General features: G+C 48.5%; 1 protein-coding gene across 8 annotated transcripts in view; it reads left to right on the forward strand.

Moving 5' to 3' along the window:
• The window catches only part of ano1a (anoctamin 1, calcium activated chloride channel a), a 290,522-nt gene that overhangs the window by 162,469 nt on the left and 100,876 nt on the right, over nt 1–27,177 (forward strand). For all 8 annotated transcript variants that reach the window (XM_038808410.1, XM_038808412.1, XM_038808413.1 and 5 more), the window contains 2 exons: nt 2,621–2,755; nt 3,930–4,090. In XM_038808410.1, coding sequence (XP_038664338.1) covers nt 2,621–2,755; nt 3,930–4,090 — 296 coding nt within the window. The remainder of the gene's footprint in view (nt 1–2,620; nt 2,756–3,929; nt 4,091–27,177) is intronic.

Raw genomic sequence — 27,177 nt, forward strand, 5'->3', positions numbered from 1 at the left:
GCCAAATCTGCAAAGTTTGGTGCCCAGAACTTGAAGGTAGTTACTCCCAGATGGCGATCACCCAGAGACCTATAGAGCTGGTTACCTGCGATCGTGACCCTTGTTCAAGACTCTCCAGCCAGGGGAAGCAACCTTCCTGAATTTATCCTGTCCAGCCCTCTTAAGAAATTTAGACCTTTCAATGGCGTTTCTCATTTTTTTTAATTCCAGAAGTTCCAGGTCCAAACTCTCCTCATACCAAGAACAATCTTTATTGTACCCCCTCCGAAACACATATATTCCTCCTCCGGATTTACTAAGTACTGTCTTGCCAAAGCCCAATATACTTCACTCATCCCTGACCTTTGCATTAGGCAGTGTCATTTTGCTTTGCTAATTGCCTGCTGTACCTGCATGTTTGTGACTTGTGGCGACACAGGAGTTTACTTTTCAAGGGGCTGGTTTAGCTCACTAGGCTAAATCGCTGGCTTACCAAGCAGGCCAGTAGCACGGTTCGATTCCCGTACCAGCCTCCCCGGACAGGCGCCGGAATGTGGCGACTAGGGGCTTTTCACAGTAACTTCATTGAAGCCTACTCGTGACAATAAACGATTTTCATTTTTTTCAAATTCATGGTGCCATTTGAAGGGACAGCAGTACGTAAATGATACGAGAATTTAGATTTTCTTTTTTGAATAATTTTTATTTCAAGTGCTATTTCAAAATCCACTCAAGTACCCCAGAATATTCCTTAATTGTTTAAATTCGACTACAAGTGATCAGTTTGGGTGTCTTGGGTAATCTGGTTGGGAATAAAACAAAAAATGCTGGAATAATTCTGTATGTTTGGCAGCATCTGTGGAGAGAGAAACAGAATTAAAGTTCTGAGTCTTTATGACTCCCCTGCAGAGAGGGAGAAATGTGATGGATTTTATGCTGTTTAGAGGAAATGGAGCAAAGTAGAAAGTCAGTGATAGGCGGGAGCTAGGAGAGATTGTGATAAAGATATGTAGCGCATAAGACCAAGTGTTAATGGAAGTGTGAAGAACTATGGAAGGTGTTGGCAGAGGTTTAAAATATAAAATAGTAGAATGTGTTAATGAAACTAGTCCATGCTCCATGAAAGCATAACGTAGAACAAGTGACAGACGGTACTCTGGGAAAAGTGGGAGGGGAAGAGGAAGAGAGTTTGTGATTGGACAAAACTTGGATTTGTTTTTAAAGGGTTTAACATGGAGGAGAAAGATTATGGTCTAAATTTGTTGAACTCACAGTTGAGTCCAGAAGGCTGCAAAATGCCGAATTAGCAGATGAGGTGCTGCTCCTCCAGTTTGCGTTGGGCTTCACTGGAGCATTGCAGCAGGCCAAGGATGGACATGTGAAATGAAATGAAAATGAAAATAGCTTATTGTCACGAGTAGGCTTCAATGAAGTTACTGTGAAAAGCCCCTAGTCGCCACATTCCGGCGCCTGTCGGGGAGGCTGATACGGGAATTGAACCGTGCTGCTAGCCTGCTTTAAAACCAGCGATTTAGCCCAGTGAGCTAAATCAGCCCCTGTAGTTATGAGAGCAGGACGGTGTGTTAAAATGGCAAGTAGTAGGACGATCAGGGTCATGCTTGCTGACTGAATTAATGTGTTCCGCAAAGTGGTAACCCAGTCTGCATTTAGCCTCCCCCGTGTAGAGCAGAATGCTTTGGGAGCAATGACTACAGTAGACTGGTTGGGAATGTGTTGAATTGTGTCAATATTGTTCAACTGAATCAATTGATCGGGTGTCTCCTGGTAACAAAGCTTTCTATCAGTGTTCTAGCAGCTGGCAGTGAAAAGCTCTGTTGGAATGAGGTGTTGGCAAGTCATGTTACAGTTGTATAAGACTTTGGTTCGGCCACATCTGGAATACTGCGTACAGTTCTGGTCGCCACATTACCTAAAGGATGCGGATGCTTTGGAGAGGGTGCAGAGGAGATTCACCAGGATGTTGCCTGGTATAGAGGGCGCTAGCTATGAAGAGAGGTTTGAGTAGATTAGGATTATTTTCATTAGAAAGACGGAGGCTGAGGGGGGAATCTCATTGAGGTCTACAAAATCATGAGAGGTATAGACAGGGTGGATAGCAAGAAGCTTTTCCCCCCCAGAGTGGGGGACTCAATTACTAGGTGTCACGAGTTCAAGGTGAGAGGGGGAAAAAGTTTAAGGGAGATATGCGTGGAAAGTTCTTTACGCAGAGGGTGCCTGGAATGCATTGCTGGCGGAGGTGGTAGAGGCAGGCACGATAGCGTCATTTAAGATGTATCTAGAGAGATACATGAATGGGCAGGGAGCAGAGGCATACAGATCTTTAGAAAATAGGCGACAGTTTTAGATAGAGGATCTGGATCAGCGCAGACTTGGAGGGCCGAAGGGCCTGTTCCTGTGCTGTAATTTTTCTTCTTTTTCTTTGAGCTGTCAATATTAGTGATTCCCTTAGCTGTCTGAAAGTGACTGTGGGAAATTCTGAGAATGAATGGGGAGAGGAGAAAATGTGGTTTCACCCACAGACTTTAACAGGTTCAGCATGAGTTTGGCTTTAGGATGAAATCTTGATTGTATTTACTTTTAAGGGTCATTTGAAAATAACAAAGTTATGATTTGTTTTCAGGAAGTACTTTGGTGAGAAGATTGCCTTGTATTTTGCCTGGCTTGGAGTGTACACACTATTACTGATTCCAGCATCCATTGTTGGGATCATAGTGTTCCTGTACGGCTGTGCAACTGTTGATCAGAATATCCCCAGGTAAAGTTTAAAGCTATTTGTTTATAAATTGTTCCTTACTCTCCATGTCTTTTTAGCTGGGGGCTTGCAACTTTGATCTGAATTTAAATATTTTTGTTTGAAAATACCCTGAAGAGAGCTGCCATAATAAAACAAGTAAACAGTGACCTGTTTTTACCTTGTGACACCCTAAAGTTAATGAGCACTGAGCAAACTTCATTCAGTGTGCATAGTAAGACGTCTTACAACGCCAGGTTAAAGTTTCAAACACCAGCTTCTCAGTCTTTTTGTTCAGTCTTTCTCTTTCCATTTGAGGAATCTAGACTAATGTTGAGGTGAATGTTGAAGCTGTATTTCCGCCCATTGGCCCAGCAGAGATGGGATAGTAGTTCCACGAAGATTGAAGGTAGTGGATGACCCCAGTGGACGAGATTAGAGTCCGGTGGGGGACCATTTTAAAATGGTACTTGGAGTCTGATAATAGGACCCTGATGGCCATTTTGGGACTGACTTGTTTGGAGCGGGCATCATGCAGGTTTTCTCCCACTGAAGCTGCCAAGGTGCCTCTTCGGTCTTTGGCTCTACAATCCCACCTGGGGCCAATCCTGATTTCCTGGTCTCCCCAGATTGCAGGCTTGCCGAGGAATCCGTCCAGCTGAGGATTTACACAGCAATTGCCCAGAAGCACTAACTTCCTCTGGACAATTTTGCTGCACAGGGAACCATCCGAAAAAGTGATTCTAAATTGAGAACTTCAGATGGTTCTGTCAGTGATACACTAATAGTTACCCTGGCAGTTAGAAGAAATATAAATACTTCTAAAATCAGTGTAACTATTTTAAATACGCAGATCAAGCCTTGCACGAGACGCCCACCTCCCCCGTGTCCAAACGCCCACCTCTCTCCTCCCTGGCCTGTTCTATTCAATGGGGCCTTAAAACTTGTTAAGCATGTCCTCCTTCACTCTGCCTCTTTTGGACTTGGATTCTGGGCTGGGACCTTCCGTACTGTCACCTGGCCTGAGTCAAGAAGATTGGGCGTGATGGGCACTTAATTTAGCGCAAGTAAGTTGCAATCTGACGCCCATGTCTACCAAACTTTTTAATGATTGCATTTCAGGTTTAAGCCCATCTATTTTCTGAATGAACCTAAGCAAGTTCTTTATTGTTTTTTCCCCTTCTGCGACCGACAACAGTATGGAGATGTGTGACGAGAGAGCCAATATCACAATGTGCCCGTTGTGTGACAAAACGTGCAGTTACTGGAAACTCAGCACTACCTGCGCCACAGCCCGAGCGAGTCACTTGTTTGATAATCCCGCAACCGTTTTCTACTCCATTTTTATGGCGTTATGGGGTAAGGAACTTTATCTATTCTTATCCCTTTTTAAGTATTAAAATTTAAGGCAAAACGAATGCCAGAAAACCATTTCGATTTGCCGCCCAATTTTGCCAATTATATGACCCATGGATTATTGCAGCAGTTGAATTCAAGGCAAAAAAAGAGAAAGTTGTGGAAGGGAGTTGCATAGAAGTGGTTGGCGGCCTGATTTTAGGCCTGTTTTTTAAAAAGGAAAAGTGCTTTTGTGTTCTGAAAATGATTGGCATTATTGGCATCAATAATGGGGAAACTGGAGACTATTGTACGGGAAATATACCCTCGCCTTAATACTAGACAATCAACATGGCTTTGTCCATGGCAGATCATGTCTGACCAATTTAATTCAACTCTTTGGTGAAGTGAGACAAGCGGTAGATGAGGGTAGCGCTGTGCATGTTGGATATTTGGACTTTCACAAAGCATTTGATACAGTGCCGCATAGCAGGTTGGTTAGTATATTAGAAATGTTTCAGATTGATGGGTCATTGGTAGCATGGATTAGTATTTGGTTAAAATATAGGAAACAGAGGGTAGATATAGATGGCATTTCTCAGACTGGAGACAAGTTCCCCAGGGTTCAGTGTTGGGACCCTTGCTGTTTCTGATTTGTATAAATCATTTGAAGATGGGGGTTGAGGGGAAAATCTCTGAATTTGTATATGATATTAAGCTAGTGGGAATAGTGAATTGTCAGGATGATGCTGAGCAACTTCACAGGGACATTGACAAGTTGGCCAAATAGACAAACACCTTGCAAATGGACTTCATAAAATCCCTGCAGTGCAGAAGGAGGCCATTCAACCCATCGAGTCTGCACCGACCCTTGGAGAAGAGCTACCTAAGCCCACGCCGCCACCCTATCCTTCTAACCCAGTAACCTTACCATACCTTTTGGACATGAAGGAGCAATTTATCATGGCCAATCCACCTAACTTGCACATCTCTGCGACTGTGGGAGGAAACCGGAGCACTCAGAGGGAGCTCACGCAGACAACGGGGAGAACGTGCAAACTCCACCCAGTCACCCAAGGCTGGAATTGAAACCTGGTGCTGTGAGGCAGCAGTGCTAACCACTGTGCCACCATGCTGCTCATATGTATATATATATATTAATGATTTGGATGAGGGAATCTGATGTATTATCTCCAATTTACAGATGATGCAAAGTTGGGTGGGAGGGTGAATTGTGAGGAGGATACAGAGATGCTTCAGCGGGATTTGGACAGGCTGAGTGAGTGGGCACATGCACGGCAGATACAGTATAATGTGGATAAATGTGATCTATTTCGGGAGCAAAAATAGGAAGGCAGATTATTATTTGAATGGATGTGAATTGAGAGAGGCGGATACTCAGTGCGACCTTGGTGTCCTCGTGCATCAGTCACTGAAAGTAACTGCGCAGGTACAGCAGGCAGTAAAGAAGGCAAATGGTATGTTGGCCTTCATAGCGAGAGGATTTGAGTTAAGGAATAAAAATATTTTACTGTAATTGTATAGGGCATTGGTGAGTCCACACCTGGAGTATTGTGTGTAGTTTTGGTGCCCTTACCTGAGGAAGGATGATCTTGCTATGGAGGGAGGGCAGCGAAGGTTTACCCGACTGATTCCTGGGATGGCTGGACTGTCAGATGAGGAGAGACTAAATCGGTTAGGATTATATTCATTGGAGTATAGAAGAGTGAGAGGGGACCTCATAGGAACTTATAAAATTCTAACAGGATTAGACAGGGTAGGTTCAGAAAGAATGTTCCCAATGGTGGGGGAGTCCAGAACTAGGGGTCATAGTTTGAGGATAAGGGGTAAACATTTTAGGACTGAGGTGAGGGGAAATTTCTTCACCCAGAGAGGGTGAATCTGTGGAATTGGCTACACAGAAAGGATTTGAGACCAAAACGTGAGATTTTAAGAAGAAATTAGATATAGCTCTTGGGGCTAAAGGGATCAAGAGATATCGGGGGGAGGCGGGGTCACGGTAATGAATTGTGGAGCAACGAAGGGCAGAATGGCCTCCTCATTTTTGTTTTGTTTCTATATATTTAAAAGTGATGAATTTCGAGGGCTGTAGAGATGGGGCTAGGGCATGGGACTAACTGGGTAGCTCTTTTTGGGAGCCGGTGCAGACATAGATAAATCTTTGAGGTGAACATATGTACATAGATACATAGAACATACAGTGCAAAAGGAGGCCATTCGGCCCATCGAGTCTGCACCGACCCACTGAAGCTCTCACTTCCATGCTATCCTAATAACCCCTCCTAACCTTTTTGGACACAAAGGACAATTTAGCCTGGTCAATCCAGCTAAACTGCACATCTTTGTACTTGTGGGAGGAAACCGGAGCACCCGGGGGAAACCCATGCAAACACGGGGAGAATGTGCAGACTCCGCACAGTCAGTGACCCAAGCCAGGAATCAAACCTGGAACCCTGGCGCTGTGAAGCCACAGTGCTAGCCACGTATGCTACCGTGCTGCCCATGATGGGCCGAATGGCCTCCTTGTGTGTGCGTAAAATTCTGTGATTCTAGATTATCATTGGCCTGCCATGAGGATTTAAAAACTGGTATTTGTGATATTATATACTTGAATCTGGAATTATGTGCAATATAAAAATGGTTTGATAAATTGGAAATGGATTTCGATGAAGATTTTTATTTTATCTGGAGTGCAATATGTGGGGCAGAATCTTCCCAAAATTTGGCAAATGTCATTTTTCATACACATCAGAGGTGGAGGCAGCTGCTGCTTTCTGCGTGCTCTGGCCTTTGATTCCTTAGCGGGTGCCCGCGTGTCTGCTTTCCGCGTCAGTGTCTGCTTTCCGCGTGCTCTGGCCTTTGATCCCTTAGCTGGTGTCTTCTTTGGGGCCTTGAGCCAGAGGACTCCGACCGAACTACCAGTGTGACAGGTGCTGCAGTACCCCTTGTTCTGCCCGCTGCCCTTGAGATGCGCCGGTGTCAGGAATTCAGAAAAACTGGAGACCGCTGTCGTCTCCCTGGTGGTAGGCATTGGGTTGGCCTCCAGCACTTCCTCCTCCCTGATGGTGCATGTAGGGCCTTGGGGGATTCTATGGGATGAAGGGGCGGCTGGAGTGACTTCAAAGGCCTCTTGTCTTCTGGCTCTGCCTCTCCATTGTCTTCACCGTGTGTCGAAGCCTTCAGCGATGGCCCGCTATGACTGGTGAAGCTCACGGAGTTGAGATTATTGACAAAATTGGTTGAGTGGCAGGTGACAGAGTGGGAATAATAGGTCATTGGCAGGCGATGACTAGAGGGGCACCACAGGGATCTGTGTTGGGGCCTCAATCATTTACATTATTCATTAATGAATTTAATGGTGATATAGAAAGTCATATATCCAAATTTGCTGACGCCACATTAGGTGGCATTGCAGACAGCCAAGATGGTAGCATAAAATTGCAAGGAGATATTGAAAGATTAGGTGAGTGGACAAAATTGTGGCAGATGGAATTCGATGTAAGCAAGTGTAAGGTTATCCAATTTTGACCAAAAAAGATAGAGCAGAGTACTTTCCAAATGGAAAGAATTAGGTACAGTGGGTGTCCAAAAAGACTTTGGGGGGTGGGGGGGTAAATTTGGACTACAGGGGTTGAGTTACGATGGGAGATTACACAGATTAGACCTGCTTTCGCTAGAATTTAGAAGGTTAAGGGGTGACCTGATCGAAGTCTTCAAGATATTAACAGGGAAAGACCGTGCAGATGAAGATAAACTACTTCCATTGGTTGGAGACTCTAGAACGAGGGGACTTAGACTAAAAATTGGGGCCAGACCGTTCAGGAGAGATGTTCAGAAGCACTTTGTCACTCAAAGGGTGGTAGAGATTTGGACCCCTCTCCCACACACGGCGTTGAAGTGAGAACGGTTGATTTTAAATCTGAGGTGGATAGATTTTTGTTCAGCAAAGATATTAAGGGATATGGTCCAAAGTATTAGATAGACCAGTTGGTGTGAATTGCCTGCTTGTGTTCTAGAATCCAGATAAATGTTGTTCCTTCGCAACTGTACTTTTTCCAGGTCTTTCTTTGCTGATTTGTTCACATTTCATTAGAAGATGTTTCTGCAGGTCCTTGTGTTAATCCAAGGGCATCTTCTCCTTTTACTCTGAAGAATTTAAACATGCTGGTGCTTTATTATCCTTACTGATCCAGTTGGATTTATGTTTGCTTCATGTGTTTGTTGATATGAGGAATGTGTTTGCCCTGCATAATTGAAACCTAAAGCGCGAGTTCCAGGATTTAGATCCAATGACAAGTGCATTGGGTGATTACAGTCAGATGTCATCAAGTCAGGATGGTGTTTGGCTTTGAGGGGAACTTGCAGCTGGTTGTGTTCCCCTACATTTACTGGTCTTGTCTTTCTCAGTAGTAGCGGTCGCAGTCTTGGAGGTTTCCTTGGTTGAAGGAACCTTGGTGAGTTGCTGCAGTGGATCCAGTGCATGGTACCAGGGGCGGAAGGAATGAATTTTTAAGTTGGTGGGTGTGGTACCAATTAAGCGGCTTGCTTTGTCCTGGGTGGTGATTATCATCATAGAATTTACAGTGCAGAAGAGGGAATTCGGCCCGAGTCTTCACCACCGGCTCTTGGAAAGAGCACCCTACCCAAGCTCACACCCCCACCCTATCCCCATAACTCAGTAACCCCACCCAACATTAAGGGCAATTTTGGACACTTATGGGCAATTCAGCATGGCCAATCCACCTAACCTGCACATCTTTGGACTGTATTGGAGCCGCTACGAACATAGCAGGCGTGGGCCATTCGATCTGTCCAGCCTTCTCTGCACTCGCTTGCCAATCGGCGATCTATTTCATTCTGCCTTAAAAATATTCAATAACCCTGCCACCACAGTTCCACAGCTCTCTGGGAGAAAACATTTCTCTTCAGCCTGGTCTTAAATGGGAGACCTCTTATTTTCAAACACTGTCCCCTCGTTGCAGTCTTCCTCACAGGGGAAACATCGACCTGTCCAGTCTCCTCCGGATTTTATGGGTGCGATTCCACAAAACAAGTCCGGTTTCGGGCACATTTTGGGAGATGATTCTCCGTGCCAAAAAAGGACCCCGCTTTTCAACGGCACGTTGCCGAGTGTTTTCTTTTTTTGGCCTGTTAAGGCCACACTTCATAGGGGCTGGTTTAGCTCACTCAGCTAAATTGCTGGCTTTGAAAGCAGACCAAGGCAGGCCAGCAGCACAGTTCAATTCCCGTACCAGCCTCCCCGGACAGGCGCCGGAATGTGGCGACTAGGGGCTTTTCACAGTAACTTCATTGAAGCCTACTCATGAAAATAAGCGATTTTCATTTCATTTCATTCATTTCCTGCAGCAAAAAGCTGAACATAGAACATAGAACATTACAGCGCAGTACAGGCCCTTCGGCCCTCGATGTTGCGCCGACCTGTGAAGCCACTCTAAAGCCCATCTACACTATTCCCTTAGCGTCCATATGTCTATCCAATGACCATTTGAATGCGTTTAGTGTTGGCGAGTCCATTACTGTTGCAGGCAGGGGATTCCACGCCCTTACTACTCTCTGAGTAAAGAACCTGCCTCTGACATCTGTCCTATATCTATCTCCCCTCAATTTAAAGCTATGTCCCCTCGTGCTGGACATCACCATCCGAGGAAAAATGCTCTCACTGTCCACCCTGTCTAATCCTCTGATCATCTTGTATGCCTCAATTAAGTCACCTCTTAACCTTCTTCTCTCTAACGAAAACAGCCTCCGGTCCCTCAGCCTTCCCTCATAAGATCTTCCCTCCATGCCAGGCATCCTGGTAAATCTCCTCTGCACCCTTTCCAATGCTTCCACATCAATCCTATAATGCGGCAACCAGAACTGCATGCGATACTCCAAATGCAGCCGCACCAGAGTTTTGTACAGCTGCAACATGACCTCATGGCTCCGAAACTTAATCCCTCTACCAATAAAAGCTAACACACCGTACGCCTTCTTAACAACCCTATAAACCTGGGTGGCAACTTTCAGGGATCTATGGACATGGACACCGAGATCTCTCTGCTCATCCACACTACGAAAAATCTTACCATTATCCCAGTACTCTGTATTCCTGTTACTCCTTCCAAAATGAATCACCTCACACTTTTCTGCATTAAACTCCATTTGCCACCTGTCAGCCCAGCTCTGCAATTTATCTATGTCCCACTGTAAACTGCAACATCCTTCCGCACTGTCCACCACTCCAACAACTTTAGTGTTATTTGCAAATTTGCTCACCCATCCTTCTACGCCCTCCTCCAGGTCATTTCTAAAAATGACAAACAGCGGTGGCCCCAAAACAGATCCTTGTGGTGCACCACTAGTAAATGAACTCCAGGCCGAACATCTTCTTACAGCTAGCCAATTTCTGATCCAAACTGCTAAATCACCCTCAATCCCATGCCTCCATATTTTCTGCAATAGCCTACAGTGGGGAACCTTATCAAACGCTTTACTGAACTCCATATACACCACATCAACTGCTTTACCCTCGTCCACCTGTTTGGTCACCTTCTCAAAGAACTCAATAAGGTTTGTGAGTCACGACCTACCCTTCGCAAAACCGTGTTGACTGTCCCTAATCAAATTATTCCTTTCCAGATGATTATAAATCCTATCTCTTATAAACCTTTCCAAGACTTTGCCCACAACAGAAGTGAGGCTCACTGGTCTATAGTTACTGGGGTTGCCTCTACTCCCCTTCTTGAACAAGGGGACAACATTTGCTATCCTTCAGTCTTCTGGTACTATTCCTAAGACACTATTCCTGTAGACAATGATGACATAAAGATCAAAGCCAAAGGCTCAGCAATCCAATCCGGCCCAGGAATCCAATCCGGCCCAGGGGACCTATCAATTTTCACACTTTCCAGAATGGCTAATACCTCCTCCTTATGAACCTCAAGCCCTTCTAGTCTAGTAGTCTGTATCTCGGTATTCTCCTCAACAACATTGTCTTTTTCCTGTGTGAATACTGACGCAAAAGATTCATTTAGCACCTCTCCTATCTCCTCGGACTCCACGCACAACTTCCCACTACTGTCCTTGACTGGCCCGACTCTTACCCTAGTCATTCTTTTATTCCTGACATATCTATAGAAAGCTTTAGGGTTATCCTTGAAGCCAAAGACTTCTCATGTCCCCTCCTGGCTCTTCTTAACTCTCTTTGGATCCTTCCGGGCTAACTTGTAACTCTCGAGCGCCCTATCTGAACCTTCACGTCTCATCTTTACATAAGCCTCCTTCTTCCTCTTGGACTTTAGTAAACCACGGTTCCCTCTCTTGATCACTTCTCTGCCTGACAGGTACATACTTATCAAGGACACGCAGTAGCTGTTCCTTGAACGAGCTCCACATTTCAATTGTGCCCATCCCCTGCAGTTCCTTCCCCATCCTATGCATCCTAAGTCTTGCCTCATCGCATCATAATTGCCTTTGCCCCAGCTATAACTCTTGCCCTGCGGTATATACCTATCCCTTTCCATCGCTAAAGTAAACGTAACCGAATTGTGGTCACTATCACCAAAGTGCTCACCTACCTCCAAATCTAACACCTGCCCTGGTTCATTACCCAGTACCAAATCCAATGTGGCCTCGCTTCTTGTTGGCCTATCTACATACTGTGTCAGGGAACCCTCCTACATACATTGGACAAAAACGGACCCATCTAAAGTACTCGAACTATAGCGTTTCCAGTCAATATTAAAGTCCCCATAACAACTACCCTGTTACTTTCGCTCCTATCCAGAATCATCTTTGCAATCCTTTCCTCGACATCTCTGGAACTTTTTGGAGGCCTATAGAAAACTCCCAACAGGGTGACCTCTCCTTTCTTGTTTCTAACCACAGCCCATACTACCTCAGTAGACAAGTCCTGATCAAACATCCTTTCTGCCACCATAATACTGTCCTTGACTAACAATGCCACCCCTCCCCCTCTCTTACCCACCTTCCCTGAGCTTACTGAAATATCTAAACCCCAGAACCTGCAACAACCATTCCTCGCCCTGCTCTAGCCATGTCTCCGAAATGGCCACAACATCGAAGTCCCAGGTACCAACCCATGCTGCAAGTTCACCCACCTTATTCCGGATGCTCCTGCCGTTGAAGTAGACACACTTTAAACCACCTTCCTGCCTGCCGGTACACTCCTGCAACCTTGAAACATTACTCATGACCTCACTACTCTCAACCTCCTGTATACTGGAGCTACAATTCGGTTCCCAACCCCCTGCTGAATTAGTTTAAAACCCTACTGAAGAGCATTAGCAAATTTCTCTCCCCCCCCCCCCCCCCCCCCCAACGTGGCACGGGTAACAACCCAGAGGTTCTAGCTCTAAGTTCCACCCTAGCTCCCTGAATTCCTGCCTTGCATCCCTATCCCTTTTCCTACCTATGTCGCTGGTGCCTATGTGGACCACAACTTGGGGCTGCTCCCCCTCCTTCTTGAGGATCCCGAAAACACGATCCGAGACATCACGGACCCTGGCACCTTGGAGGCAACACAGAGAACCTTGGAGAATCTCGTTCCCACAGAATCTCGTATCTATCCCCCTAACTATGGAGTCTCCAATGACTAATGCTCTACACCTCTTTCCCCCCCCCCCCTTACCTTCTGAGCAACAGGGACAGACTCTGTGCCAGAGACCTGTACCCCATGGCTTCCCCCTGGAAAGTCATCCCCCCCCCCAACCAGTATCCAAAGCGGTATACCTGTTACTAAGGGGAACGACCACAGGGGATCCCTGTACTGACTGCTTCCTCCCAGCCCCTCCCACCATCACCCATCTATCTTTATCTTCGGAGTAACTACATTCCTGAAGCTTCTATCTATGGCCACCTCTCCCTCCCAAATGATCTGAAGTTCATCCAGCTCCAGCTCCAGTTCCCTAACGCTGTTTCTGAGGAGCTGGAGATGGGTGCACTTCCCACAGGTGAAATCAGCAGGGACACTGACAGCGTCCCTCACCTCAAACATTCTGCAGGAGGAACATTGTACTGCCTTCCCTGCCATCCCCTCTAGATAAAACAAGAAAAAAAAGGAAGCGCTTACCTGATAGTCACTCAACCCCTTAGATTAGAGGAGGTGGAAGGTTGGGGGACAATACAAGGGTAGTGTCTCAGGTTTAGCAACCAGCCAACTTATATACAGGTGCTACACACCTTCCCAGAAATCCCCACGGCCAACTTCCGGTTTCCTGCTGTTCTGAAACGAAAAAACAACTCCGAAAAAAAAAGTTAGTTGAAAAAACAAAAATTCAGCTTACCCTCCGCTCTCCTAACCAAAAAAATCACTCCCCCCTCTGCCTGCTCCGCTGGAAGAATGTGGTCTGAACCTCGGAGGTAAGTGCCTTTTAAAGAAAACTACACACCTTCCCAGAAATCCCCACGGCCGAGCTCAGCTAGCCGATGCAAGAAGACTAATCGTGGATCAGGGCGTCATTTTTAAAGGCCGACCTGAACTTTAGACACCTTCTCCCCCCCCCCCCCCCCCCCCCCCCCCCAGCTCAGTGTCGACACTACAGCCTCCAGAATCCCCACCCACCCACTTCCCCCAATTTACCTCTTCTGGGTCCTCGAGCCCCCTCACCCCACCTTACGGTAGACACCCCCATGCCTGCCATGAACAAGTGGGCATCTTGGCGCTGCCAGCCTGACACCATAGTGCCCCAGGCAGTGCCAAGGTGCCCAGGTGACAATGGAAATGCCGGGATACCACCATGCCCTATCCCCAAATATCCAGGCTCACCAATGGCCTGGGAGACCACTCCAGGTGCCATTACCACTGGTCCACGTTTGTGTGGGTCAGTACTAAACTGCATCACGGTGAGGTCTCCGAGGCACGGCTAGTGAATCCCGGGCCCAGGTGACTCTGGCCAGCGGATATATAAATGAGCCGAATGGTTCATTTGAATACATTGATCTGGATCTCGCCCAGTGCAGGCGAGATCCAGATCACAATGTCTCGCGAGGCACCGTGAGAGACCTCTCGCGAGATTCCAACTGCCCCGTCCTGACACCAAGTTGGGCGTGATGAGGCTGTTAAATCAAACCTTTACGCTTCAATAAGATCCTCTCTCATTCTCCTAAATCCCAATGGATGCAAGTCCAAACTGTCCAACCTTTCCTCGAAGGATAACCCCCTCATTCCAGGAATAAATCCAGGGACTCGTCCAAGCAAGTGAACCATCAAATTCATGATCAGTGGCTTGTAGATGGTGGACAGGCTTTAGGGAGTCGGAAGGTGAGTTCTCATCTCCGAAGGGGATGCAGGGGAATATCTAACTGGGCACAGAGATGGGCTTGGGGGGGAAGGGGCGCAGGCGCAGAGATGGCGGGGGGGGGGGTGTAGAGATGGTGGGGGGGAGGGAACAGAGATGTCCGTTCCAATGCCCATTGTGTTAAAATCTGAATTGTAAAGCACAATTGTTTGATGTAGCTGTCTGATTTCTGTTCGAAAAATAACATTGTATTTTCTAAGTCATGGTGCACAATAATTCTGAGCACCATCCAACAGACAACCAACAATGTTTCACTGTCATTGGCCTCTTGAGGCAGGTAACTGTTCAGGCTCCCAATTGAATGGTCTGTCTGAAGGTTTGTAGAATTACTTCAGCATCACGGCAAAGAAAAGAAAGTAAAACTCATCGCTTCCAAGGGCCTATCGCAATCTACCCTATCGGGAGCACGATAACAGCCCATTAATTCTCCAGGCAGAGACTATTTTCATGTAAATATTCCCTGACTCCCCAAGGTCAACAAAAATGTTTCCAGGATATTTGGCCATCCTCACATTGTCAGCATTCCGCCTTGGCTGACTACCCTTCACCCTGCCACCCTTCACCCTGCCACCCTCACCCCACCCCAAAACCGCCCCAAAATCCATGCCTGAAGTGTGAGGAAACTATTGTTTTCCATCACCGTCCTTCAGAGGATGCTGTACGTATCTATTACACTGTCAATCTACCTTCAGAGGATGCTGTACGTATCCATTACGCTGCCAATCTACCTTCAGAGGATGCTGTACGTATCTATTACACTGTCAATCTACCTTCAGAGGATGCTGTACGTATCCATTACACTGTCAATCTACCTTCAGAGGATGCTGTACGTATCTATTACGCTGTCAATCTACCTTCAGAGGATGCTGTACGTATCCATTACGCTGCCAATCTACCTTCAGAGGATGCTGTACGTATCTATTACACTGTCAATCTACCTTCAGAGGATGCTGTACGTATCCATTACGCTGTTAATCTACCTTCAGAGGATGATGTACGTATCCATTACACTGCCAATCTACCTTCAGAGGATGCTGTACGTATCCATTACGCTGCCAATCTACCTTCAGAGGATGCTGTACGTATCCATTACACTGTCAATCTCCTTTCTCAGATCCAGTAAATTTTTTAAATGTTTTTTATTGGTTTTTCATCAGCATACATAGCAGGGTCTCTCCCCTTGCCCTATTGGCTGTTGGTTAAATAAAGGTCTTGTGGAAATCCTCTTCCGACCCCAGGATGTAGATTTTGATTTTCTCCAGGTGGAGAAATTCCCACAGGTCGGCCGGTCAGTCTGCAGCTTTGGGTGGTGCTGCTGATCGCCAGTCGAGCATGATTCTCCGGCGGGCGATGAGGGAGGCAAAGGTCCCCCCCCCCCCCCATGAAGAGATCTGGCTGGTCTGATATACACCCAAAGGCTGCCAATCTCGGACATGGCTCCACCCTCACCCTCACAAACTTGGACATTGCCTCGGAGAACGCTGTCCTAGAGCCCGAGAAGTCTGGGGCAAGGCCAGCACGTGTGGGTGTGGTTGGCCGGGCCTCCCTGGCACCGTTCACCTTTAACATAGAACATAGAACAGTACAGCACAGAACAGGCCCTTCGGCCCTCAATGTTGTGCCGAGCCATGATCACCCTACTCAAACCCACGTATCCACCCTATACCCGTAACCCAACACCCCCCCCTTAACCTTACTTTTATTAGGACACTACGGGCAATTTAGCATGGCCAATCCACCTAACCCGCACATCTTTGGACTGTGGGAGGAAACCGGAGCACCCGGAGGAAACCCACGCACACAGGGGGAGGACGTGCAGACTCCACACAGACAGTGACCCAGCCGGGAATTTCTTCCAACATTTCTTCTAAAGAGAGTCCCGGTGTCAAATATTGCTGTTTCCCTCGGGAGGAAGCTTTTGACTTGTATGTGTCATAGCTCGTTCCTCCTGGTCAGTTTGAGCCTCTCGGTCAGTTCTTCGAGTGTTGTCAATCTACTGTCCGTGATAGAAGTCACTAACTGTCAGTTTACCCCCCCCCCCCCCTCCTTTTTTTTTGTTTTGAAAAGGTGGTGTCCATTTTGGCTGGCAGGAACCTGTGATTATTGCCGATGGTGGACATCTCGGCCAGACCCAAGTGTTGGTTCCATATCCTGAGCGTGGATATTACCCCTGGGCTTGTTGAGTGCTTGGCTGGTGGGGATGGGAGAGCTGCCATGGCAACGGTCCAGAGAGACATCCCTTTGCAGGAGCTCTCTGTCTCACCCCTCTCCCACCCCCCACAACACAAAACCTGTGATCATTTTGTTGAAGAAGGCCTTGGGGATGGCACAGTGGTTTGCAATGCTGCCTCACTGCTCCAGGGTCCCAGGTTCAATTCCAGCCTCTGGTGACTGTGTGGAGTTTGTACATTCCCCATGTCTGCGTGAGTTTCCTCCGGGTACTCCGGTTTCCTCTGACACTCCAAAGATATGACGGTTAGGCCATGCTAAATTGTCCCTTAGTGTCCATAAGGTTAGATGTGGTTATGGGAATAGGTTGGAGGCATGGGCTTAAGTCGGGTGTACTTTCCAAGGGCTGGTGCAGATTCGATGGACTGAATGGCCTCCTTCTGCATTGTAAATTCTATGATTATTCTATGTAGATCGTTATGGAAAAGGTACCTACGCAGTACATTTATCTTGACCGCCTGCACCCCCCCCCCCCCCCCCCCCCCAATTGGCAATTTGGATCCCAGGTAGGGAATTTGTTTTGGGCTGCTTTGAATGGTCGTCTCCCCCCCCGCCCCCCAGCTCTGCCCCTGTCCCTTCGCAAGATCACTGGGAATATTTCACTTTTGTAGCCCAAGATGGCTCCAAACTCTCAGCAGCACCGTGATCCCTTCCATGCTGCTTTGTGGGTCTGCAACGTAGAGGAACAGGTCGTCTGCATCGAGCGAGACTCAGTACTCTGTCTCCCTCCGGATCACCTTTCAGCTTTTCACTGCTCTGAGTACGATAGCTGGTGGCTCGATTGCCGGGCGAATAGCAGTGGGAATAGCAGGCATCCCTATCTTGTGCCTCTGTGCAGAAGTATTTAGAGTTGGTGGTGTTGGTCCGTATGCTCGCCATGGGAGCGCTGTGCAGGAGTTTCACCCGCAAGGTGAACCCTGCTCCGACCCTGAACCACTCCAGTCCTCTGAGGTACTTCCACTTGACTCTGTCGAAGGCCTTTCTGCGTCCAGGGAGGTGATCACCTCTGGTGTTCTCTCCCTGGGTGGGTTATTATCACGTTTAGCAGGCGTCTGATGTTCTACATTAGCTGTCTACCTTTGACAAAGCTCGTCTGGTCTGCCGCCACCTCTGGTAGGCAGTTCTCCAGTGTCCTGGCTAGGATTTTGGCCAGGATTTGCATTGAGCAGTGAGATGGGTCTGTCGGACCCGCATTCTGTAGGTCCTCGTCTTACAAGGTTGAGGTTTGTGCTAACGTGGGCAGCAAGGTGCCCCTCACCAGTGAGTCTGTGAGCCTCTCCCACAGGTGCAGAACCCGTGCTATCACAAAGCTTTTATAGAAGTCCGTCTGGTCCCGCCGCTTTCCCGGCCTGCATGGAATTGATGCTTTCCATGGAATTGATGCTCTCCATGGAATTGATGCTCTCCATGGAATTGATGCTCTCCATGGAATTGATGCTCTCCATGACTTCTCCCAGTTATAATGGTGCTTCCGACGCCCACTTCCAATTCTCCCCCATGACTGGCATGTCCTGTCCATCGAGGAACTGCCTCATCCTCAAGTCCCCCTCGGGCGCTGGCAGGTGTACAGCCCCCAGTAGAAGGCCTCAAAAGCATTGTTGACCTCTCCCAGCGGCTCTGCTACCAGTCTGTCATTGTCCCTAACCTGTGCTATTTCCCTCGTGGCTGCCTGCTTTCTCAGCTGGTCAGCCATTAAGCGGCTAACCTTGTATCTGTGTTCGTAGAAGGACCCCGTGTCTGATTGATTGATTGATATTTATTGACACATGTACCGAAGTTCAGTGAAAAGTAATTTTCTGCGGCCAAGGGAACGTACACAGTACATAAATAGAAGACAAAAGAATAGTCGACAAGGTACATTGATAAATGGTACATCAACAAACAGTGATTGGTTACAGTGGAGAACAAGGGCTAAACAAAACAAATACATGAGCAGGAGCAGCATAGGGCATCATGAATAGTGTTCTTACAGGGAACAGATCAGTCTGAGGGGGAGTCGTTGAGTCTGGTAGCTGTGGGGAAGAAGCTGTTCCTATGTCTGGATGTGCGGGTCTTCAGACTTCTGTACCTTCTGCCTGATGGAAGGGTCTGGAAGAAGGCAATGCCTGGGTGGGAGGGGTCTCTGATAATGCTGTCTGCCTTCCTGAGGCAGCGAGAGGTGTATAGAGAATCAATGTGGGGGTGGCAAGCTTGTGTGATCCTTTGGGCTGGGCGCACCACACTCTGCAGTTTCTTGCGATCTTGTGCCGAGCAGTTGCCTTACCGGGTGTCTGGCAGAGTTGGTGCATTGTTTTCCCTGTGGAGAGCAGGTCAAAGTCCATTTTTAGCTTCTCCCTCCGCCACAAGTTCGACGGTCGGAGCCACGGAGTATCATCCGTCTATCTCCAGTATGGAGTCAACGGCCACTGCCTAGCCATCCTCTCTTCCCTATCTCTGTGCTTTATAGGCACTAATCTTACCCCTGATCACAGCCTGCAGCACCTCCCTGAGTGTGGAGGCTGAGATTTCCCCATTCTGGTTATTGTTAATATACCTGTCCGTGGCTTGTGCTATTTTCACACAAAAAGCTCTGTCGGCAAAGAGGGCCATATCCAACCTCCATGAGGGGCGTTGAGCACAGCCCGCCTCCAGCATCACACCCATTTAGTGTGGAGTGAGTTTGGGGAACACGATTGCAGAGTATCCCTGGAAGCACCTTTCTCCACAGAGGTCTGTGTGTATTTACATTATGTATTTGGGAGGAGAAGGAAAACTCCTCCCCTGGGTGTGTCAACCTCCAGGGATGCACTGCCCCCATCTGCTCCATAAACATGCTGAGTTCTTTCACCAGGTTGGAGGCCATCCCTGTTTTGGGGATCAGCCAGTATGTCTATGGCTGCTGTACACAGTTAAAGAACCCCCCTCCCCCCAACCCCATGATAAGTGGATGCGTATCAATGTCGCGGATTTATGCCATGATCTTCTTTGTGGACTCCTTGTCATCCCAGTTGGGAGTGTACTTGTTAACCAGAACCACTAGTGCCCCTTCCAGGGTACTGCTGACCATGATATGCCATCCCCCCGGGTCTGTCACCATCCTCCGCCGTCCTCTTACTGAGCAGTAATAGCTCTTCCCCAGCTCCCATCCATGGCAGGAATGGTAGGTCTGTCCCACTCAGCTCTTACTTAACCGCAGTTGATTCTTCTCCCTCAGGTGTGTCCCTTGGAGGGAGACTATGTCAGCTTTCATAGTTTTCAGGTGGGCGAAAACGTTCAGGTGACTATCCCGATGGGGGGGTTACTGTTTCCCCCCCCCCCCCCACCCCTGTGGAACCAACCATACTTACCTTGTGGGTGTGCCCCTGCACCCCCAGGGTTACCCTTTGTGAGGGGCCCATCCAACATGGCCGCAGTGACGGTACTCGCCATGAGACCGGGCTCTTGCACTCTGGGGTTACCCTTTGTGAGGGGCCCATCCAAAGTGGCTGCTTGTGGTGCTGTCTTGTTCCCTGTTGCCACTTGTGGCCTGTTATAGCCAGCCTAGAGCCACCCCCCCCCCCCCCCCCCCCCCCCCCCCCCCCCCCCCCCCCCCGTGGTTCTGCACCTTCCCACTGCCCCTTCCTCCGCCACCACTGTGCCTATCCCCTGGCACTAACTTTCCTGCTGGTGTGGTGGCCGTCCTCCTAGGGTCGATCTAAGCCTTGCCTTCGCCCACTGTTTTTCTTTCCTGTCCCCTCTTTTTTCCCCCCCCCCCCCTTCCTCCCATTTTCCACTCATTTCTGTGCCTTAGTTTTCAGCTTCAGAACGAGGCAGTGCAGTCCACGCAAACCGTCTCTCAGGGTAACAGCTTCACCTCCCTTCCTGCTGCTGGCTTCCCGGCCAGTACTGCCGGAGCTATAATATAGTTCCCCTTGCCCTGGAAAGTTACCCATAGCTTGGTTGGGTAGAGCGGCTTAGAACAGGGCTGCCTTCGCTCAGTTAACTCTGCCCAGCACTTGGACATGTCCTGCCCCAATGTCCTGGTAGATTCATATCTGGTGTCCCTCCCAGTTGCAGGTTCTTGTCTGTCTGGCCCATCGGAAGATTTTTTCCTGATCTTGGTACAGGTGCATATTCGCAATTATTGCCTTTGGCTGTTCCCGGGGCCCTGGGTTTTGGCCGGTGTGACCTGTGGGCCCTGTCTATCCCCGGTGAGTGGGGCAGCTGCCCCTCCCACCAAATTTCCCAGCATCTGGGCCACACAGTCCGTGGGGTTTCTGCCTTGGGTTCCCTCTGGCAGTCCCACTATTTTGAGGTTCTGAAGCCTCGACCAGTTTGCTTGGTCTTCCACTTTCCCCTTCAGGTTCCCCTGGGCCGCCACCAACCTCACTATTTCTGCCTCTAGGGCAACACTCTGGTCCGTGGAGGCCTTTTCCAGCTCCCTGATTGTGCTCCTCTGGACCTCGCATCGCCCCTCCACTTTGACAAGGGCCACCCGCATGGCGGCCGGCGTTTCCATGACTGCCTCATTGATCGCTGCCTGGATTCAAGTCTGACGTCCTCTTTGAGTTCCTTTAGCTCTCTGGAGAGGAACTTCTTCCATCCGCTCTCCAGCGAGGGGGAGTTCCGTGCACAGCTTGTTGGCCCCTCTCTTTCAGGTCCTCCTTCGCTTCGTGGCTCCGCCGTCTCGCTCATCTGGCTCCTGTTGCCTCTCGTTTCCTTGCGGCCTCTGGTGCCGCTGTTGCCCGGCATTTTGGTTTATATTTTGTTTGTAGGTTAAAGAGGGTGATGAGGGAATGATTTTTTTCTGTTCTGGGTGGCTAGTTTTGGCTGAAAGTGCCTGAATTTGATTTCCTAGGAAGAGAGTGACCTTCAGCACATCCCTGTCACCAGAGGTCCCGGGATTCTGTAATTATGAAGCTTCGAGTACTATGAGGCCTTGACCCATTAGATTTTAGAAGAGAGTGTCATTCCCTTATTGGAAAGGGAAGAAAAAAATCTCTGCTCACATCCTTTGGTAAAGTTTCACAAAGGCATGTCATGGTGAAAATAGTTTGAAGTTAAATGTCCCTTGTTTTATTTTTGCACTAGTTCTACATAATTGTGACTAAACAAATGGTATCATTTGTTTGGAAAGTGAATTCATAAGAAATAAATAAAATTTTATATACTGCCTTGCGAGACCCCGAGGTCAATCAAGTACTTGTGTTAAATTTGAAGTGTAGTTAGTATTGTAAAGATAGAAAAAAAAGATACTTGCATTTTAAGGCGGGAAAAAAACAATAGAATAGAATTCTAAGTTTTCTTTCCTTAAAATAGAAACCATACTTGTTTCTATCATTACAACAAAACACTTTGATGTTTTATGTATGCTGAACCACAATGTAATATTTTTACAACACGTCTGCCTTAATGGAACACTTGGTTCATATACGAGGGGTGAGAATTTAGGATTAAATCGTGTTCTTGTTCCATCTCATTTGGTCCAGTTTGAGACTGCATCATGACTGAAATAATGAAGGAAGTTCCCAACACTATTAGATTAGGCATTGAATGTGCAATCTCTGCGTAATAACCAATAACATTACTGCGCAATAGAAGAATATAGATCCCATCTCCCCAGCCCAATCAGAAGCCCATAAAATAATACGGCTGTTGGCTCCCCAGAACCAACCTGGATAAGAATCTTCCATTTTATGCAAATATTGACGAATGGGTAAGTGACTCCTCCTGTGTGGCTAATTAAGAGAACAAATAAGGCTAATTACATTAAATTAGTAATGAACACAAGCCAGCCAGTCATTGAGCATAATGTAATCTTCATACACTTACACCAGGTGTGTATGCACATTTTTATTTGACTGTTTCGTGTGTTTGTTGGTGAAATAATAAGACCAGAAGCAGGATGATTTTTTTTTTTTGTTTCCTTGGCTACTGAATAGATGGGAGATGTTAAATAAATGTATGGTTTTTTTTCTTTTGCTCGCAATATTGCAATGAAATGGTCATCACCGGAACCACTGCTGCTGCTGCTCGCTCAACGATTTCTATTGGACAACACTGTCCAGCTTTATTTATCCCTTCAGGAAGAAGTTATTTTACTGATGTCCAATCTGCAAGGTTGAAATAACTGGAGAAACTGAGCTCATGCTCAAAAAAAAGTCACCCATTCAATGCGATTACCTGAAACTCTGACGTCCTCTATCATGGCTTTGCAGCAATTCCCAGCTTGTGAATGGGACAGTGGATATCCATATATACAAGCAGACCGGCCCAGTTATTGTGTACTAGATCAGGCATTTTCAAAGTGGGGTTGCGACCCGCGGGTGGGTTGTAGGCGGGCTGCAGGAGGGTCGCGGACCTGTCCATTGCTGCGTTCCCAATCGCGTGAATTCACGCACAGCAGCCGGCTTTTCACAATGCCAGTTGCAAGCGGCTTTGAAAATGACAGTCGCGACCATATATAAGATGCCGGGCAATTCACATGCGTGCCTGCTCATCGGTGCTCATGTGTAGCACCCAGTGAGAAGCACCACCTCCTCCTGATGCCAGCACGCTGACGCAGGAGAAGATAAATTCAATGTAATCTTCCTGCCTGAAGCGAGGCAGATAGCAGGTCACACCCCCTGAACACCAACGTCATGTGCTTTGGGCGTGATTATGATGCCTCCATTTTGTCAGCCGCAAACACCTAAACCTGCTGGAGAGAGTGGCTCAGGAGAATGCACAACAGGACAAAGCAGTGTTGGTGTGAGCTGTTCAGGAGAATGGACAACAGGACAAAGCAGTGTTGGTGTGAGCTGTTCAGGAGAATGGACAACAGGACAAAGCAGTGTTGGTGTGAGCTGTTCAGGAGAATAGACAACAGGACAAAGCAGTGTTGGTGTGAGCTGTTCAGGAGAATGGACAGCAGGACAAAGCAGTGTTGGTGTGAGCTGTTCAGGAGAATGGACAACAGGACAAAGCAGTGTTGGTGTGAGCTCAGGGCCTCTGCTAAGCAGCCCAATAGGAAGAAGCTGAAATCCAGCACAAAGCACTATAAAGACTTTTTTTAAAGTATGGATTTATTAATTGTGCCAATGTGGGCCGCCGTGGGTCCCAAAGGTTGTCCAGTTGGTAAAAATAGGTCCCCTGGATAAAAAGTTTGAAAAACACTGTGCTAGAGTACAGAAGGAGGGTGTGTAGATGGTTAGTCCCAGCCTCTCTCCCTCTTCTCTTCTATTTCACTACAAGCGTTTTTGTCAAATTTTGTTTTGAAAGTTACGAATGGATCTTCCTCCATCACCCTAAAAGATCATGATTCCAGATCATAATTGATCCAGATCAATGTCAGAGGCAGTTTCTTTACTCAGAGAGTAGTAGGGGTGTGGAACGCCCTGCCTGCAACAGTAGTAGACGCGCCAACTTTAAGGGCATTTAAGTGGTCACTGGATAGACATATGGATGAAAATGGAAGAGTGTAGGTCAGATAGGCTTCAGATGGTTTCAAAGGTCGGCGCAACATCGAGGGCCGAAGGGCCCGTACTGCGCTGTAGTGTTCTATGTTCTATAAGTCTGGCTTTTTCAAATTTCCTCATGTACCCTCTGGTTCTTTTTTTCAATCGAATAGTTTCTCCTTCTTTACTCTCTCTGACTGTGATTCACGTTCTACTTGCTGGAATAATGTAACGCTAAACTAGGAGAGACTGAGGAACGTGGAAATTGAAAATTAGCAAGGTGGTTTTCGAGCCCACGTTAGCCAACCGTGGGGAGGGGAAATCCAGAGGAAATCGGGAAACTCTCCAGATTCTCTCCAGAGAGATCACATTTCCCAATTTTCAGCACCTCTCACCGATGATGTCACCAGATTCACTCCTGCAAAGGCCCAGAACCTCATTTTAATGTTTATAAATCAATTCCCCCACCCCCCCCGAATATTCAAACTGGTTGACATCAGACTTCAAAAGACATTTTTTTTCTGATCAAATACTGTAAATATAAATTGATCGCTGTATATAGTTCTCCACCACCACCCCCGCCGGACTCAATTTTAACAGGGGGTGAATGTGGTAAACCACTGTTACACCTGTATTAGGTGATTTTAAGGTAGGACCTGTACTACAGGTTCGCCGGTAGTTTTGAAAAACTAGATTCAGTTAAGCTCATCTCTTTCCTCTCTCTTTATTTGTCCGCACTTTCCTGGGCATGCAAAGGTAAGTATAGTACCTGGGGGTGGGGAGAGAGGGCCCTGTCCCTATCTGGCACTGCCCCTTCAGGGGCTCCCTCTGAGGAGCTACAGGGTGGGGTGGGGGAACAGCGGGAAAGGGTACCAAGTCCACTGAGGGTGGTGAAACGTGTGGGCACTGGGGTGGAGGGGATGGAGGAAGAGAGGGTGAGCAATGAAGGGGCCCTTTGAAATCCACGCTGAGGCGTTCAAAGGGGCGGGAAGCCTTCACCAGGCACGCACCGTCCGGCCGGTAGAAGTGCGGCTTGCACTCCGCACAGACCTGGCAGTCCCTGGTGACTGTCCGTACTTCCTCGACGGAGTAGGGCAGATTATGGGCCTTGTCAAAATGGTACAGGCGACTTACTCCCGGGTGACAAATTCTGTGCAGGACTCGGAGTCGGTCTACTTGTGCGCTGGCACATATACCACGGGATAGGGCATCTGTGGGCTCGTTGAGTTTGCCGGGGCGATACAAAATCTCGTAATTATAGGTGGCGAGCTCGATCCTCCACTGCAAGATTTTACCGTTTTTGATCTTGCCCCACTGCATGTTGTTGAACATGAAGGCTACCAACCGTTGGTCAGTGAGGAGAGTGAATCGCCTGCCGGCCAGGTAATGCCTCCAATGCCGCACAGCTTCAACAATAGCTTGGGCCTCTTTTTCGATGGATGAGTGCCGAATTTCGGATGCATGAAGGGTGCAGGAAAAGAATGCCCCGGGTCCGCCTGCCTGGTTGAGAGTGGCGGCTAGGGCGATGTCCGATGCGTCACTCTCTACTTGAAAGGGCAGTGTCTCATCTACAGCGTGCATCCCGGCCTTGGCTATATCGGCTCTGATACGGGCGACGGCCTGTTGCGCCTCAGCCGTCAGGGGAAAGTGGGTGGACTGAATGAGTGGGCGGGCCTTGTCCGCATAGTTTGGGACCCACTGAGTGTAATAGGAGAAGAACCCCAGGCAGCGTGTGAGGGCCGTGGGGGAGGGGAAGCTCTATGAGGGTGCACGCGGTCGGGATCGGGCCCCAGAACTCTGTTCTGGACCACATAGCCGAGGATGGCTAAGCGGGTCGTGCTGAACACACATTTCTCCTTGTTGTAGGTGAGGTTGAGGAGAGTGGCGGTGTGGAGGAATTTGCCGCAGATGGTGACGTTGTCTCGGAACGGGAAGGTGGCCCGCAAACCGTACTGGTCGACCATTCTGTCCATCTCCCTTTGGAAGACCGAGACCCCGTTAGTGACGCCGAAGGGAACTCTGAGGACGTGATAGAGACGACCGTCCATCTCGAAGGCAGTGTATGGATTGTCCGATTTATGAATGGGGAGTTGGTGGTAGGCAGATTTGAGGTCTAGCATTGAGAAGACCCGGTACTGCGCAATCTGATTGACCATATCAGATATGCGTGGAAGGGAGTACGCATCGAGCTGCGTATACCGATTGATGGTCTGGCTGTAGTCCACGACCATTCTGTCTTTCTCCCCAGTTTTAACTACTACCACTTGGGCTCTCCAGGGCTATTGCTGGTCTCGATGATACCCTCACGAAGCAGCTGCTGTACCTCGGACCTGATGAAGGTCCTGTCCTGGTGCTGTACCGTCTGCTCCTGGTGGCGACGGGTTTGCAATCCGGGGTTAGATTGGCGAAGAGGAAAAGGGGATCAATCTTTAGGGTCGCGAGGCCGCACACAGTGAGGGGTGGTAGGGGCCCGCCAAATTTGAGGGTTAGGCTCTGGAGGTTGCACTGGAAGGCCAGGCCGAGTATTAGGGCAGCGCAGCGATTAGGGAGGACGTAGAGGCGGAAGCCGCTGAATTCTACGCCCTGGACCGTGAGTGTGACCGTACAGTACCCCCGGATCGTGACAGAATGGGATCCGGAGGCCAGGGAGATTCTTTGCTTGGTGGGGTGTACCGCGAGGGAGCAGCGCCTTACCGTATCCGGGTGGATGAAGCTTTCGGTGCTCCCGGAGTCCAGCAGGCAAGAGGAAATGTGGCTGATGATTTTGACAATGGTCGATGCGGTGGCCAGGTTGTGCGGCTGAGACTGGTCGATCGTCACTGAGGCGAGCTGTGGTCGGTCGTCACTGATGTCAGATGATGGGGAGCCTGGGGGGGGGGCCCTGGAATGCTGACGGTGTCCATGTCCTGTGATGGAGACAAGATGGCGGCGCCTGAAGTTCCTGCGAGGTACAAAATGGCGGCGCCCATGAGCCGCACGTGGACTGGGGGGGCAGAAAATGGCGGCAGCCACTGGCCGCGTGTGGCCCTGGGAGGTGAAGATGGCGGCGCCCGCTGGCCGCATGTGGCCCCGGGGGGTGAAGTTGGCGGTACCCATTGTGTTTAGACTAGAGGGGTTGGGGTGATAGCGGTGACTGCGCAGGCCT

The sequence above is a fragment of the Scyliorhinus canicula genome, chromosome 9 (assembly GCF_902713615.1).
Source record: "Scyliorhinus canicula chromosome 9, sScyCan1.1, whole genome shotgun sequence".
In the NCBI taxonomy this organism is placed as follows: Eukaryota; Metazoa; Chordata; class Chondrichthyes; order Carcharhiniformes; family Scyliorhinidae; genus Scyliorhinus; species Scyliorhinus canicula.